The sequence below is a fragment of the Lissotriton vulgaris genome, chromosome 12, assembly GCF_964263255.1.
Source record: "Lissotriton vulgaris chromosome 12, aLisVul1.2, whole genome shotgun sequence".
NCBI lineage: Eukaryota > Metazoa > Chordata > Amphibia > Caudata > Salamandridae > Lissotriton > Lissotriton vulgaris.
In genome coordinates, this window is record NC_141700.1 from 129,166,237 (window position 1) to 129,184,136 (window position 17,900).

Below are 17,900 nucleotides of genomic sequence, written 5' to 3' on the forward strand. Positions count from 1 at the left end.
GTGGATTGGATAGGGGTAACAAAGCACAGCCTGTCCTATTGTGGATTGGTTAGGGGTGACAAGGCCCAGTCTCTCTTATTGTGGATTGGGTCTCTCTTATTGTGGATTGGATAGGGGTAACAAGGCCCGGTCTCTCTTATTGTGGATTGGGTAGGGGTGACAAGGCTCAGCCTATCCTATTGTGTATTGGTTAAAGGTGTCACATGGTCAGGTGGGTCTTGACATTCTGTGAGCCCTACTGTTCTTTCATAGGCCCAGTCTCTCTTAATGTGGATTGGGTAGGGGTGACAAGGCTCAGCCTGTCCTATTGTGGATTGGTTAAAGGTATCACATGGTCAGGTGGGTCTTGACATTCTGTGAGCCCTACTGTTCTTTCATAGGCCCAGTCTCTCTTAGTGGATTGGGTAGGGGTGACAAGGCCCAGTCTCTCTTATTGTGGATTGGGTAGGGGTGACAAGGCCCAGTCTCTCTTATTGTGGATTGGGTATGGGTGACAAGGCCAGTCTCTCTTATTGTGGATTGGGTAGGGGTGACAAGGCCCGGTCTCTCTTAATGTGGATTGGGTATGGGTGACAAGGCCCAGTCTCTCTTATTGTGGATTGGGTAGGGGTGACAAGGCCCGGTCTCTCTTAATGTGGATTGGGTATGGGTGACAAGGCCCAGTCTCATTTATTGTGGATTGGGTAGGGGTGACAAGGCCCGGTCTCTCTTAATGTGGATTGGGTAGGGGTGACAAGGCTCAGCCTGTCCTATTGTGGATTGGTTAGAGGCGTCACATGGTCAGGTGGGGCTTGACATACAGTGAGCCCTACTGTTCTTTCAGAGGCCCTGTCTCTCCTATTGTGGATTGGATAGGTGTAACAAAGCACAGCCTGTTCTGCTGTGGTTGGTTAGGGGCGTTAAATAGTCGAGCGGAGGTTGAAATTCTATCCAGCCAGCCCTACTGTTCTTTCAGAGGCTCCTGCCTGTCCTATTATTAAATATCCCGGTTTCCTTCCAGCATAACATGTAACTGGCTCTGCCCCCAGCAGAGCTGGCCAATCTCCAGAGCTGACAATAGGCCTAGGCACCCCCTCTGACCACTTGGATTCATGTCGAGTTGTGACAGGGCATGAACTATGGTTAGGTAATTTACTCTGTAATAAGTAAACACTGCGCCCCCCTCATGGCCCTCTGCCATGCCCCTCACTGGCATCTGGCCCCATCTGTTCAGGACCTGGAGATCTGACAAGATCTGCTCTGGCCCTTTGACGTCCAAATGGATTGCTGGGCAAATGGGCAAACCAACTCCAGTGGTGAAAACAAAACAAAAAAAGCCATTTCACATTAAGCAGGTTCAAGATGTGCATGGTTCCAACTGCACTTTTCATAGCAGAAGTTCAAGAAATGTGGAACCATGGACAGGCCAGCGCCTCCGCCCAGTATAAAGCATTGGCTAACACAAATTCCCTCTAGGGCTTTCCTCTGTCTGAATAAGAAATAGGGATCTATGTCAGAATCTCGCGATCACAAATATCGACTGCAGCATGCTGTCAAGGTACGTTTACAGGGGTAGTCATAGATTTACTACACTTAACTCGAGAGGGAGAGAGTGTGAGAGGGAGAGTGGGTGTGTGAGAGACAGTGTGTGTGAGAGAGAGAGAGAATGTGTGTGTGTGAGACTGTGTGAGAGAGAGTGTGTGAGAGAGAGTGTGTGTGTGTAAGAGTGTGTGTGTGTGTGATAAAGAGTGTGTGTGTGAGAGAGAGGGTGTGTATGAGAGTGTGTGTGTGAGTGCGCGTGAGATGGAGAAAATTTGTGTGAGAGTGTGTGTGAGTTTTAGAGTGTGTGTGAGAGTGTATGTGAGAGAGTGTGTGTGTGTGTGAGACTGTGTGAGAGAGAGTGTATGTGAGAGAGTGTGTGTGTGTGAAAGAGCGAGGGTGTGTATGAGAGAGTGCGTGTGAGATAGTGAAAGTGTGTATTAGAGAGTGTGTGAGAGAGTGTTTGTGTGTGCGTGGGTGTGTGTTAGACATTTTAGCATTGTGGTAGAACATCATCTTTTGTGATCCCAGAAATTACTAAATTATGGAGCGTAACTAGTTGCAAATGCAGCCATCCATGCAAAGTCATTCTTGACCCTCCGCTTACAGCGGCAGGGAATGTAACCCTCCGTGCTTCATGCAGCGCCCCCTCCAGGGCCCGGCCTGGGGACATCCACACACTGGTCTCTCACCAAACCCCATGCAGAGATCAGCACCTTTAACCCCCACTGTCCATGAGCCAAAGGAGAGCAAAGCACGGAGAAACAAGGGCTACTGTTGTGGAATCCCTACCTGCACCACCACCCACCCTGAGGATCACAACCTCATACCTTAGGAAAGCCCTCACGAGGAGGGGTCGCGAGCCACCCTACGCGTCCCCCACACTGGGGGGGCGTCAGACAGCTCCAGGCCGGCAGCACAGGGGGTTTACAGGCCTGGACCCAAGACCTGGATTCCTGAATAACTGAGGAAAGATCCCAGGGCTGGAAAGATGGCGGCCCCCTGGCATGGAGCGGCCTGCCAGCCAGATGTGCCCACTGTGGTTGCCAGGAATCAACGTTAATGGTCTGATGCCGCCAACCTGTGGTGCTGTACCACACGTACATTGTGTAACGCATAGACACCGAGGCTGTGAGTGTGTGCTACAAATTGCCTGTGTGTCTTTGGAAAGAGTATATGAGGAATATGATGTATGTTCTGCATATGAAATATAATGCTTATAGCAAACAAAGAGTATGGATCTTCCAAACATTTTACTGTGTGCACGAAATGAATAGGGCGCATTCCCAAATTGTAGGGCGTGAATTCTTCTTTAAGTGTTTGTAGTAAGTATTGACTGTATGTATGAAACATGCACTTTGTGTACACATCAATGCCTGGTTTATGTGTCCCATGCATTATATGTATGGGGGAGGGCGTGTGTGTTTGGGTCTGTGTGTGTGTGTACACCAGTGGTATTTTCACCCAGATTTACTAACAGTTTGGGGTGTTTTTGATTCACAAAAGTGATGCAGATCCAGTGCAAAGTATTCTGGTGGTATTTACTTTCCAATGCAAATCAGGATTTGTGTTGGAAAGATGCCGAAAGTGTTGCAAAGCAGTGCTATGCGCTTCTTTGCGACAAGGGGATTATGCTGCATTATATGTATGGGGCGTTTGTGTTGGAAAGATGTCGAAAGTGTTGCAAAGCAGTGCTATGCGCTCCCTTGCGGCAAGGGTGTTGTCCATGTGTGGTACATGGGCGTTCCCGGGCAATCACCCATGGTTGGAAATACAAATCCCTGTCTATTAACATCTATGGATGGGGGTTTGGGCCAAAAGTTACGCGCCCTCAATGCAGGCATAACAGTGGAGCAAATTTTAAAACCTACCACATTTTACCATCTTATTCCGCGTTTTGCACTGAACAGCACTCGTGCAAAGTGGGACACATTTTAAAGCATACTTTTTGTACCTGAAGGGGTTCCCCTTCCAGTACAAAGCATATGCTTGGCAGAATGTACCCACCCTTAAACAATGGTGCAAGGGAGTGTCGCAGCAACACAAGTTGTGTGCATTGCGCCACGAGTTAGTCAATCCGCTCCTCCGTATGTGCATAGAGTAGGGTTTGTTTGGAGACTGAATGCACAGCATGTATCTGGGGCTTACAAAATGTTTATACTGCGCCTGGTGTGAGTCTGTGCGTCCATTGAGGCGGGGACACAGGACCGTTCGTGTTGGGGAGTGCGGCCCAGCCAGGGGTAGCCCCTCTGCTTTAATCTCATTTGGGGGCCATTAGTGTAATGTTCCTCAGCCCCACGGCCTCCCCCCAAACCCTGCCATGGAATGACAAGGATTGTGCGCGGCACTAAATTCAGGCCGAGGGGGCGGTGGCGGGAGGGACACTCGCAAAGTTAACTCAGCCAACCACAATGGGGGAGGGAGGAGGGGGGAGAAAGTTGTCTTGATTGATGTCTTTCTTACAGAGGGTGCGAGGCCAGAAAGCACATCCTAGAAGCCCACGGGTCGGGACAATAGGCGCTGGGGCCCGGCCCGGGGAGGCGCACAATGGCGCGGGTCAGGCGAGGTCACCGGCGGCCATTGTGGAGCCATCCCACCACAATGGCGGCCTCCTGAATGGGCCCCACCTTGCGGGAGGAGCCCGGCCCTCCATCTGGCCCGCCGGGCGCATGCATGATGAGTTGGAGGTGAGTTTCCCATGACTCCCCGTCACTCACCCCGGATGCCCCATTGTCACCCGTCTGGCCCTCTGTGGGCGCCGTGCCCTCCGACGACCCCGACGGCGGGCAGCTTGGATGAGGCCGTGGATGGCAGGGCCTCTTGTGGAATGGAGGGCCTTGTGTCCAGATGCGGGGTCCCCCACTCTTTGTCCTGGGGCAGATAAAGGGGTCTGGGGCTCGAGGCCCTCTCTCGCTCCCCGTCTGCCTGACCAGTCAAATATGCATAGGTATTTCTATTATCTGGGGAGTGACCAGAAGGCCCTCGCTCCCCTCTACCTCCTCAGATACGGCAAACACCCCCCTGGGTCCAGAGCTGCAATCGAGAACACGTCATTACGCACATCCACACTGCACGTCCCTGGGTGTATAACCTCCCAGGTCCCAAAAGCGCACCCCCGTGGGGGGCATGAACGCAGGTTTGAAGTCCTTATTTCCACCTGCTTGTCCGAGTGCCTCTGTGCCCACACCTGCTCAACCCCTACTTCCTGTTTGTCAGATGTCTCTCCCTCTCATCCTGAATCCACCAGTGACACCGTGAATGACTGAACGAACAAACATATGGCCAAGATTTACCTACTGCTGCCAACACCTGACGAGAGAAACATGTTCCCTTCATGGCTGACTCAGAGAGGCCCCCAAACATCCCTGGCTGTGTGACGTCACGCCTCCACATTTCATGCATCTTAGGGCAGTGGAACGTCTGGCTGACACTGGGATAATGTAAAAGATACACACATGATCCAACAACCCCTGCCAAAGTAGAAACAGACGGCCTTGCGTGTTAGTCATAAGTGCAGCAAAGTTTGTAACAAGCATATATATGTATTGAGGTGATGGGTAAACCCCCTTTATGCCAAGATCTTAGTACACTAGTGCTAAAGGTGAACAAATTTTTTTTTTAAGTGTCCGCCATTATGTAAGACCACCCGGCAGCGAGAGGCCGAGGGGCTCAGCCACATGAGCTGGGAGGAGCTGGCTGCAAGCACAGCTCAATGGAAGGCCGGCCAAGTCTTTGAAGGGTGACCGCAGGGAGGAGGGAGTGTGTTTCCAAGCATGGCACCGCGCCAAGGCTGGCAGCCCCCTGTGGGTGATGGAGGGTCTGGGCACGGGGACAGGCATGTGCCTGCCTGACAGCCACGGGATGGCAGACAGGCAGAGGGCAGAGGTCAGGAAGAAACGAGGAAAGAGTCCCAGAGCGTGAGCTGCCATCAGCAAAGTGGATAGGGGCTTTCCTGGGATAACAGAGGTACAGCGGCCATCAGCAATGAACCGGGAGTGCTTTCCTTCAGAAACAGACAGCGTAAAACAATGGTAGGGCTGCCCTCAGCAGAAGAGAAGTAGAAGCCTTCGCTCCACCAAAATTGGGGTTGTGGCCGACAGTCACCAAAAGAGTTTTTGGGCTAATCTAGATTGACTGTAATTGTTGTACATCTTTGAGAGCAGTTTCCATGGGGTGACAGCCAGCTTTGAACATTTGCCAGGTTCTCAAATCTCATCACATATACCCCCTGATTCCAGCTTCCTTAATCTCCTACAAATCTCTGCTCCTTGCCCTAAATCTCCTATAAATCTCTTCTGGTTGCCCTAAATCTCCTATAAATCTCTTCTGGTTGCCCTAATTCTCCTATAAATCTCTTCTGCTTACCCTAAATCTCCTATAAATCTCTTCTCCTTACCCTAAATCTCCGATAAATCTCTTCTCCTTACCCTAAATCTCTTCTGGTTGCCCTAAATCGCCTATAAATCTCTTCTGGTTGCCCTAAATCTCCTATAAATCTCTCCTGGTTGCCCTAAATCTCCTATAAATCTCGTCTCCTTACCCTAAATCTCCTATAAATCTCTTCTCCTTACCCTAAATCTCCTATAAATCTCTATTCCTTACCCTAAATCTCCTATAAATCTCTTCTCCTTACCCTAAATCTCCTATAAATCTCTATTCCTTACCCTAAATCTCCTATAAATCTCTTCTCCTTACCCTAAATCTCCTATAAATCTCTTCTGGTTGCCCCAGAGCTCCATTAAACCTACAACAAAGCCGACCCCTCCATTAAACCAAGCCTTCCTAATCCTCAAATCCCCATTGAACTATTCTTTTGCTTCTAGGATCTCCCCTCCCTGTTCCAGCCTTCCTTTGCCCTCCCTTCTTCCAGCTCCCCATGCGTCCTTTAAATGACTCCTACCTGCTCATGATACTTTATTTTAACTTTTCTTCCAATCTCACCCCTCAGATCTCCTTTAAAAACCGTCTTGTTACTCCTAGATCATTTCATTTGTACCTCTACTCTCTGCTCCCAGTTGTCATGTATTCCCCTCTCATCTCCACAGAGCCAATGTAACCATCTCCTTCATAGTCCCAGGTCCATCGCAAAACCACTCCTTCATGATACCAGATATCTCCCCTTTTCGTAGTTCATATTTAAACCTTTTCCCAGATCTTAATGGCTGTCCTCCCAGCTATCATTTAAAATCGCTCTATCCAGTTCCTGGGGTCTCTTTCACATTAAACTCTGCATGTTCCTCAGACATCCTGAAATGTCCCTTGCTGGCTCTCACTTAAATCTCTCCTTCCGCTCTCTATTTAAACTCCCCTCCAGCCCTACAAGCATCCCTTGACCCGTTCTTTCCAGCGCGCCTGCCCAGTGGGTGCAGGGACGCGCCTCTACTGCAGCTGCCCTAACTTTTCACCCAATTATTCCTGGTGCTAGGGTTTGTAATCGAGTCCTTTATGCTGTGATGACAACCTGGCCTGCGCCTTGAGGCTGCTCTTCTCAGCACAATTGAGGCTGCGGCAGCTCCTTTGCCTGCTGGTGTCAGTGGACAACATAATTGATCTAATTATGCCCCTCTTGTGCCTCTGCATCACTAAGGGCCTTCTGGGAAGCAGAGAAGCGCTGGGGGAGGGGCTACGGCGACACTCTTGAGGCAGCCTGGGGGTTGGGAGCTCATGCTACAAGACTGCACGATATACGCCCACTGCAAAACACAACACAGCATGCTGGAACATAAAACACCATGCCACAGCATAACATTCCATGCCTAGCACCACATGCCATGCCACAGCATAACTACACCAACACAGAGCATCTCGTAAACAACATACCATTCCCACACCATAGCACCACATTCCATGCTGCTACATAACTAAACCACCAAAGAGCATCTTGTAAACAACATAATATCACATGCCACAACATAACTACACCACCACATGGCATCTTGTAAACAACATAATATCCCATGCCACAACATATCTACAACACCACAGAGCCTCTTGTAAACAACATAACATCCCACACCATAGCACCATATGCCATGCCGCAATATAACTACACCACCACAGAGCATCTTGCAAACAACATAATATCCCATGCCACAACATAACTACAGCACCATATGGCATCTTGTAAACCACATAATATCCCATGCCACACCATAACTACATCACATGGCATCTTGTAAACAACATAATATCCCATGCCACAACATAACTAGACCACCAGAGAGCATCTTGTAAACAACCTGATATCGATTGCCACAACATAACTATAGCACCACATGGCATCTTTTAAACAACATAATATGCCATGCCACAACATAACTACACCTCCACAGATCATCTTGTAAACAACATAATATCCCACACCATAGCACCACATGCCATACCGCAACATAACTAGACCACCACCATATAGCATCTTGTGAACAACAAAACATTCCACACCGTAACATCCCATGCCATGCCACAACATAACTACAGCACACATAGCATCTTCTAAACATAACATTAAACACCATAACATCCCATACCACATATAACTACACCACCACAGAGCATCTTGTAAACAATATAATATTCCACCCCATAGCACCACATCCCATGCCACGACATAACTACTGCACCATATAGCATCTTTTAAACATAGCATTTCATTCCATAACACCACATGCCATGCTACGATATAACTACACCACCACATAGCATCTCGTAAACAACATATCTTCCCATGCCACAACATAACTACAGCACCACATGGCATCTTGTAAACATAACATTCCACGCCATACAACCAGATGTCATGTTGCAACATAACTACACGACCACATAGCATCTCGTAAACAACATAACATCCCACACCATAGCACCACATGCCATGCCGCAACATAACTACACCACCACAGAGCATCTCGTAAACAACAAAACATCCCACACCATAGCACCACATGCCATGCCGCAACATAACTACACCACTACATAGCGTCTCGTAAACAACATAACATCCCACACTATAGCACCACATGCCATGCCGCAACATAACTACAGCACCACATGGCATCTTGTAAACATAACATTCCACGCCATACAACCAGATGCCATGCCGCCACATAACGACACCACCTTATAGCATCTTGTAAACAACATAACATTCCACGCCATAACACCACATGCCATGCCACAAGATAACTTACCTCCATATAGCATCTTGTAAACAAAATACCATTCAACGCCATAACACCACATGCCATGCTGCAACATAACTACACCAGCACATAGCTTCTTGTAAACAACATAACATTCCACGCTATAACACCACATGCCATGTCTCAACATAACTACACCACCATATAGCATCTTGTAAAAAAACATAACATCCCATGTCATGCCACGAAATAACTACATCACCACATGGCATCTTGTAAACAACATAACATTCCAAACCATAACATCCCATGCCACAACATAACTACAGCACCACATGGCATCTTGTAAACGTAACATTCCACATCATAACATCCCATGCTACAACATAACTACAGCACCACATGGCATCTTGTATATATAACATTCTACACCAAAGCACCACATGCCATGCCACGACACAACTACTGCACCACATAGCATCTCGTAAAAAAATAACATTCCACACCATAACATCTCAAGCCACGACATAACTACACCACCATATAGCATCTTGTAAACAACATAACATTCCACACCACAACACCACATGCCATGCCACGACATAACTACATCTTGTAAACAACATAATATCCCATGCCGCAACATAACTAGACCACCAGAGAGCATCTTGTAAACAACATAAAATCCCATGCCACAACATAACTACAGCACCACATGGCATCTTGTAAACGTAACATTCCACATCATAACATCCCATGCTACAACATAACTACAGCACCACATGGCATCTTGTATATATAACATTCTACACCAAAGCACCACATGCCATGCCACGACACAACTACTGCACCACATAGCATCTCGTAAAAAAATAACATTCCACACCATAACATCTCAAGCCACGACATAACTACACCACCATATAGCATCTTGTAAACAACAAAACATTCCACACCACAACACCACATGCCATGCCACGACATAACTACATCTTGTAAACAACATAATATCCCATGCCACAACATAACTAGACCACCAGAGAGCATCTTGTAAACAACATAAAATCCCATGCCACAACATAACTACACCACATGGCATCTTGTAAATAACATAATATCACATGCCACAACATAACTACACCACCACAGAGCATCTTGTAAACAACAAAACAACACACTACAAAATAATATAACATGCTGTAGCATAATATGCAACATTTAAAAATATCACACACCAACATAATATCCTATGCCGCAACATAACTACACCACCACAGAGCATCTTGTAAACAACATAACACACAACAGCATAATATAACATGCTGTAGCGTACTATGCAACAATGTAAATTATCACACACCGACATAGCCTTGCTGCAACAAAGTAAAATGACCCATCAAAGGATGCCCTGCCCTGACGTACTGTGACACAGCAGGTGATGCCACACATAACATGATAGGCAGCAACCTAGCAGGTAACATCAGATGCCACAACAGCAAGCTATGTCACAGCACCCATGCCATTATACAACCTAGTATTTAATACCATACATAACTCATGCCACCTCATAACATAACACACCATGCGACAACATGACAAAACATGCCAGAGCATGACTATGTTAAATAACATGCAAACCCATAACACGCGACACAGCATACAACTATATACTTTCATCAAGTGCGCCCAACCGTGGTGAGCGTGCTGGTGCACACACTTTCACTATTGCCTCTGTAAGCCCTTGGTGACTGGCCCCATCACACCAAGCTGTCTGACAAATCAGGACTGCTGAAAGTCCCTCCATGACGGGGGGAGCTGGTTGATATCTCTGTAAATACTGTCTTAGTTTAGTCACTCAGTTATCTCCCAGGAGATGTTATTCCCACCTCCAGTCAGGGCATATATAATCTTTCCCATTTAGCCCCTAAAACACGCACTGTCCTTGCTGGTCTAAGGGCAGTGGAGAACTACCAGTCTCCCGTCACCCCCACCCCCCCCCCTCCTTCTTGAGAGTGTTCAACAGATGGGGTGCATGCATCGGACCGATGAAAGGTGGGGCTCGGGGCCCTTCACACAGCCTGGCATTTTTGCCAGCATAAGTTAACAAATGACTTTGTGACACCTGTGTACTTCGAATGCTTCCCTAAAAGGCCATGTGACAAATCGGTGCATTCTGTAAATTGTACTGAACTGCTAGGATGAACAGGCATGATACTAACTTCTAAAGAAACTGCTGGGAAGCTGCTATCAGTGTGCCCTGGAACTATCGGGCAACTTAGGGCAGCGCGCCAAGCTCTATTCCTCTTGTCATTACATGTCTCTGCATCCAGGGAGCTTGTACGAGGCAAAGGGGCCTGGCCCGCGGTGCTCTCGTGGCAAGGGGCAGGGACAACAGAGCGCCTCCTCTCTAGGTTCTAAAAACAACTTCTGAAATATTGTATTCGTTGCCAGTAAGTTTATAGACAAATTACCCTCAGATAATACAATTACCAGGATGAATTACACTTGCTAGGAATGAGCAAACTGTGGCTCGAGGACAGCAGCTCTGCTGGTTGGCAGATTCCATGTCTGTGAGCTGTTAAAGCTCTTTTTTGGACTCTTCAAATCAGTCCATAGATTTATCAATGAGACATCAACAAACGACTGAATGCAAAAAGCTGATGGCGGCCAAGTCAGTCTGGGGAAAGGAATCACTCTTGACACAGGGGCAGCTGACTACATTGAAAGCGTCTTCTTGTCATAATGTGGCCTGTTTTCACATGTATTCACATTCCTGCACACACATTGACATGCCATATTAACCTACAGCAAACGTCTTACTAACTAGAAGCTTTGTCTTGCTCCAAGCCATCAAACACGCTACTCTTGTGAGATTACCAGATGACTCCATGTCACCAGGTTGCAATACTCCTGTCCTAGTCTTTTATTTAACAACAAGATGAACTCTGGGAGCTGAAGTCTTGCTGCATGAATGAAAACAATTGGATCAAAAATCACAGACCAGAATAGTTGCTGAAAAGAAAGCATCAGACAGGAGCATCGCCCCCTTGCTGCCACAGCGTCCACTTACAACCTGCCCCATCTGAGATAAAATAAAAGGTACCATAAGTGACCTCCAGAAAATCTCTGAACTATAAAGCTCATGGTTACCCGTAAATTGGTGACAATTTTTTTCTGTAATTGCAATAAAAGGTCCCCGTGTCCTAGCACCTGGTAAACAAGGCAGCGCATGGCTTAATGAACACGAGAGGCGCTCTCAGGGGGACAATCTGCAGAAGGCAGGCCTTACATCCTCCCTTACACAAACCGTCTCCTCCCCCTCATTAATAAAACTTTAAGAGGCAATTAAGCTCATTAAGAAGCTATCAGCAGCTTGCTCCCTTGAGCCTGTTAATCTGCTGGAATTCACAGCCCCGTGTCCCACATTTCCATTCAGATCCACCGTGGACCTTTGAGACATGGCACAACATTTCCTAAATCCTGCAGAAAGCTGCATGTTGTTCACCTCTTCGGTGCCTTTTAGTTCACAAAAGAAGAGGCCAACTGGCCGACTGAACCAGCCCGCCAAGTGTCCTAGGTCCATGCGTCATGCGCTGCTCCAGTTCACGTTTTTCTTTGAATTCTGGGTCTTGTAGTCTATTTTATTCCATAATGAAAAAGGACTACAAACCCCAGAACTCGACGGGAGTACAGCAGCACATCATACATCGACCTACACTGATCAAACCCTACTACTCATCTCTGATTACCCCTTTTCATTGATCAAACTCTACTACTCATCTCTGATTACCCCTTTTCCTCGATCAAACCCTACTAACCATATCCAATTACCCCTTTTCATTGATCAAACCCTACTACTCATCTCTGATTACCCTTTTTCATCGATCAAACCCTACTACCCATCTCTGATTATCCCTTTTCATCGATCAAACCCTACTACCCATCTCTAATTATCCCTTTTCATCGATCAAACCCTACTACCCATCTCCCATTATCCCTTTTCACCGATCAAACCCTACTACCCATCTCTGATTACCCCTTTTCATCGATCAAACCCTACTACCCATCTCTGATTATCCCTTTTCATCGATCAAACCCTACTACCCATCTCTGATTACCCCTTCCTACTGATCAAACCCTACTACCCATCTCTGATTACTTTTTATCAATCAAACCCTACTACCATCTCTGATTACCCCTTTCCACTGATCAAACCCTACTACCCATCTCTGATTACCCCTTTTCATCGATCAAACCCTACTACCCAGCTCCGATTATCCCTTTTCACCGATCAAACCCTACTACCCATCTCCGATTACCCCTTTCCACTGATCAAACCTTACTACCCATCTCGGATGACCCCTTCCTACTGATCAAACCCTACTACCCATCTCTGATTACTTTTTATCGATCAAACCCTACTACCATCTCTGATTACCCCTTTCCACTGATCAAACCCTACTACCCATCTCTGATTACCCCTTTTTATCGATCAAACCCTACTACCATCTCTGATTACCCCTTTCCACTGATCAAACCCTACTACCCATCTCTGATTACCCCTTTCCACTGATCAAACCCTACTACCCATCTCTGATTACCCCTTTTTATCGATCAAACCCTACTACCATCTCTGATTACCCCTTTCCACTGATCAAACCCTACTACCCATCTCTGATTACCCCTTTTTATCGATCAAACCCTACTACCCATCTCCGATGATCCCTTTCCACTGATCAAACCCTACTACCCACCTCTGATTACCCCTTTTTATCGATCAAACCCTACTACCATCTCTGATTACCCCTTTCCACTGATCAAACCCTACTACCAATCTCTGATTACACCGTTCAATCGATCAAACCCTACTACCCATCTCTGATTAACCCTTTCAATCGATCAAACTCTACTACCCATCTCTGATTATCCCTTCCTACTGATCAAACCCTACTACCCATCTCTGATTACCCCTTTCAATCGATCAAACTCTACTACCCATCTCTGATTATCCCTTCCTACTGATCAAACCCTACTACCCATCTCTGATTACCCCTTTTCATCGAAAAAATCCTCCTGCCACCCTTGTGAAAAGTGGCTTAGGGCAATATCAAGGTCTTCACTGTATCTAAGCCCTCGGCCTAACTTCCGTCGGGCGACCAAACTGATCTTGAACCTCTTTAGAAAATACCACTCGCGTCAACACAAACACACCATGAAAATCTTTGCTGACAGAAAGTAATGTAAGGGGACACACAAACCCGAGAATATGAGGAGAGATGGTTAAGAAGGCACCTCTAGGAACAGTAACAAACGAAGAGAAGTTCGCACAACTTCTGAAGGACGTATGAAGAAAACGAAAGAAACCCAAGTCAAAATAATGGAACGAAAATGTGGCAAAGTAAGCAAAAAAGCAAAAAGATGTAAACAGAAGACTAACTCAGATAAACGTAATCAACAGAAGGCATGGCATACTAAGTCAACACAAACCACACAAAGACTATCCTATCCAAACTAAGGCAATGCAAGCTTAGACGATGGCGCCATATGGCTCAGTAAACCAACATCTGCAAATTAGAGCCACATAACAAAAACTAGAGCTCACTTAAGGAAGATAAGACAAGCAAAGCCATATGGTACAGAAAGAACAGAGCGATGAAAGGCAACACATGGAAAAGTAGAGTAACAAGTCAAGCTAAGGTAACACAAGGCAACCTAAGGCATTGCAGGCCTTGAATAAAGCGACACGGCAAACACAGACAACTAATGGGGTCAGTAAAACAACACAAGAGAACCTACCACAAGACTTGAAAAAAAGCAACCCATGGCAAACCAAGGCAACACAGAGCAAAGCAGGGCACCATAGGGCAAACAAACAGAAAATGCCTCACATTTCAGCACAAAAAGCAAGACAATTCCAAACAGGCTAAGACACAAGGCAATCTAACGCAACACACGAAAACTACCTTACCACGAGGTACCCTGAGGTGATTAAAAGCAAACCATGAAAAACAAAGTAGGAAAAAGGCTCGCTACAGGATTAATTATAATATGATGCCAATGGGAAAAAAATCAACATGTCACAAGAAAAAGGCTACATAGAAGAGGCAAGAATTGTAGAGCATTGCCTCAATCAAACATTATTTTTTTTTTCAAAGTAATACTCTATACCATCATGTTACCCACTTCTGCTTAGGGGAACTCCACAATTTTCAAAATAATTTGAGTTTTAAAGCGTTTAACATTGGTCTGTCCTGTACCTACAATGACAGTATTACCCATCTTAGTGGGGCAACTGTTTTGACCTCAGGAGGAGGGAAGATTTGGACAAACCTGCCCGCTTCACAATGTTGACATGTAGTTTACACAAAGACCGCTGCAGCAGGCGCTCCATCGACTGAGCTACCTTGCAGGCTCTCGTGTAACGCGATGATCATTAGACACTCCGCTTATCCACAAGTTTTTTAGGGGTGATGAAACGCACGTGGTTCCTCGGGTACCACCACCAGCCAACCGCCTGCTCCAAACGGCACACACCAGAATGTTGTGCAGATTGGCATCTTCAACACCCATCAGTGCAATGCCGACATTTGCACTGAATATAAATGCCAGAGTGCACCAGCTGGTCAGTGCAAACCCGGGTGTCCCACTGCCCACACTGCAGTGTCCTCCCCGAAGCAAGGCGTGTAGCCAGAATCAATGCTTTTTAAAAGCACAAAAGTTCCTTTGGCTGTGGGGGCTTGCAGTAAGATTGCAAATGTTCTAAACAAGGAAATGTTCTTAAGGCACGAATTATTTGCACAACATAAAGATTTGTTACATTTAAAATACCATTCTTGTTTATCACAATCGGGGGGGGGGGGGGGGGGGGGGTTGGATTCGAACCCGTGGCCTCACTGTGACCTGCGGGGCACTGCCCGTTCTCCCAGGAGGCATTTTTACACGCGGAGCCCTCGGAAAAAGGGATTTCAATAACTGAGTATCCCCATTGCCACCTCCAGAGAGATGCGACTGCGTCTCACGGCGACGATTGTTATTAAAACAGCAGTGGCCGCCATAGGCTCTTATACACACAGCTTACTGGGGTTAGCAGCTACTGCGCTTCAGAGAAGGGGGAGAGAGTGTGTGAAAGAGAAACAGAGGGTTGTGTGCGAGAAATGTGTGTATGCGAGGGAGGTGTAGGTATGTATGCGAGGGAGTGGTATGTGTGAGTGCGAGAGTTGCATGTGCAAGAGAGGTGTATGTGTATGTGCGAGAGAGCTGTATGAGTGTGTGCGAGAGAGTTGTATGTGCGTGTGCAAGAGAGGTGTATGTGCGTGTGAGTTGTATGTGTGTGTGCGAGAGTGGTGTGTGTGCGAGAGAGTGGTGTGTGTGAGCGCGAGACAAGTGTGTGTGCATGAGGAGTGTATGGGTGTGTATGATTGAGGCGTGTATGTGATAGAGCTTTTGAGATATGTGCGTGTGCGAGAGAAATGTGTTTATCAGCACCGGCAGGGGCGGCTCGGCCTTTCATCTTCCTGATTTAATAAAACAACTGAACTGAGTTGCACAATATTTGATTAGACATACGGTTGGATGCTGAAGGGCCTGCTAAGCGCTACAAAAACCGCGGTTTTATCTCGGGCATGGCCGCTGGACTACTTCCCAGCCTTGGCGAGAATTCTCAAGTAACTCCGTCCCTTCTCTCGTGTTGGGAGGTATCAATGCTTGTCTAACATGGCTGTGTCTCCATGGGCCCAGAGCAAACGGAAGAGGCAAATATTGGCGCTGGTGCACAGCGGACGAGGCCGGAGGGCTGAGCCGAGGGCCTCGCTTCAAGGCCCTCTGAGACCCTGCCCTCGGCTCAGCCCTTCTTACCACCCTCACAATCTATCCCGAGGAGGGCATGGCGGCACTCTCAGTAACCCAAAGTGTGGATCTCAGAAGGTGAGCTTGTTTTGTGGTCAGAAGGGCCTTCCGGTGGGTCTGACTAGGGGCTGCAGCGGATGCTACCTCGTGCCCTGGCTAGTAAGCCTGGTAATTCTGTTCGATGCCTTAATATTCACTGCATCCTTTACTCGGCCTGTGTTGGGTGCGGGTTGAAAGTTCTGTCCCGGTTTGTGGGCAGCTGTACGGGTTGGCATGTTTGGTGGGCAGGGCTGTTTGAGCCCTACAACCTCAGCGAGGCCCCAACAATCTTGTGTGTGGGGCCTTCGGCCTCCGCTTGGTTGTTTAGGGCTGTTGTGAGCTGGGAGGTGCTGTCTGAAGGCTGGGGGTGCTGGCTGGGGGTGCGGGTGCTGGCTGGGAGGTGCTGTCTGAGGCTGGGTCGATGGCCTGGTTCTTCATAAAGTTCCGACCGAGGCTCCTGGCCCGGGCTCTGAATGGTCCCCCACCTCCCGAGAATGTCTGTCAGCAAGGTATATATTGAAGTGGGTGGTGACTCCTAAGTTGTGGCAGTAAAGAGTGTGGCAGAAGGGCATACACCGAAAGAGTGTGGGCTGGGGATGTGTCATGTATGGTGAAAAGGACGACTGGCCAAGCAAGAGAATTCGGGATAAAGAGCTCCTGCAGGACAAACCTAACCTCCCCCCTAGGACATGAATCGCGAAGGCCACTAGCCACATGGACCTCGCTTAAGGCAGGCCGCCCTCGTCGGTCCATTCATTTCTAGTTTCATGATGAGACAAAACTTCCTGGAAGTGGCGGGAACGGTTTGAAAGTTACCCTCTCTTCCATCTCCTCCTCATAGCTGAGCCCCCACAGAAGACCCCCGAGCAGGGCAGGCTCAGTCCCACCGAGAGCATCTCTCTTCTGGGGGAGTCGTGTCAAGGGTTAACTTACCCCAGAGCTGCACCATGGCCCAGGCAGCCAGCCACGTCCCGAGGCCGAACATGCCTGGATCCTGCCAAGACGGGGTCCCAAACGTTGCAAATTAAATCACCAGATCCAAGGGTCGTTCCCAGAAACGCACACAATGTTTATAAGCAGCGAGGCGCGGAGGAGCGCTCCGCGGGTCCAAGAGGCAGCGCGCGGGGTCAGCGCTCAGAAGTGGTCCTCGCTCGCAGCATCCTTGGGATGCGGGGTGATGCGCGCGGCGCCGGAGGCCTCTCCGCGGATGCTGGTCGCGTCCGGTCCTCAAGTGAGTGGTCCTCCAAGGAGCGCGCCCCGGTGCCCTGGTCTCCGCGGTCAGGGTGTCCAGTGTCCACTCGACGGCGCAGCTTTGTGTCCGGCCGCCCTGGGTCGCTCGATGCTCCTGGCAGGCCGGCA

General features: G+C 47.9%; 1 protein-coding gene across 1 annotated transcript in view; it reads right to left on the reverse strand.

Moving 5' to 3' along the window:
- Positions 1 to 17,543, reverse strand: part of LOC147673631 (immunoglobulin superfamily DCC subclass member 3-like) — an 82,801-nt gene extending 65,258 nt beyond the window's left edge. Inside the window, exon 1 of the mRNA XM_086946386.1 lies at positions 17,475 to 17,543. Coding sequence (XP_086802512.1) covers positions 17,475 to 17,526 — 52 coding nt within the window. The 5' untranslated portion in view covers positions 17,527 to 17,543. The remainder of the gene's footprint in view (positions 1 to 17,474) is intronic.
- Positions 17,544 to 17,900: the final 357 nt, after the last annotated feature.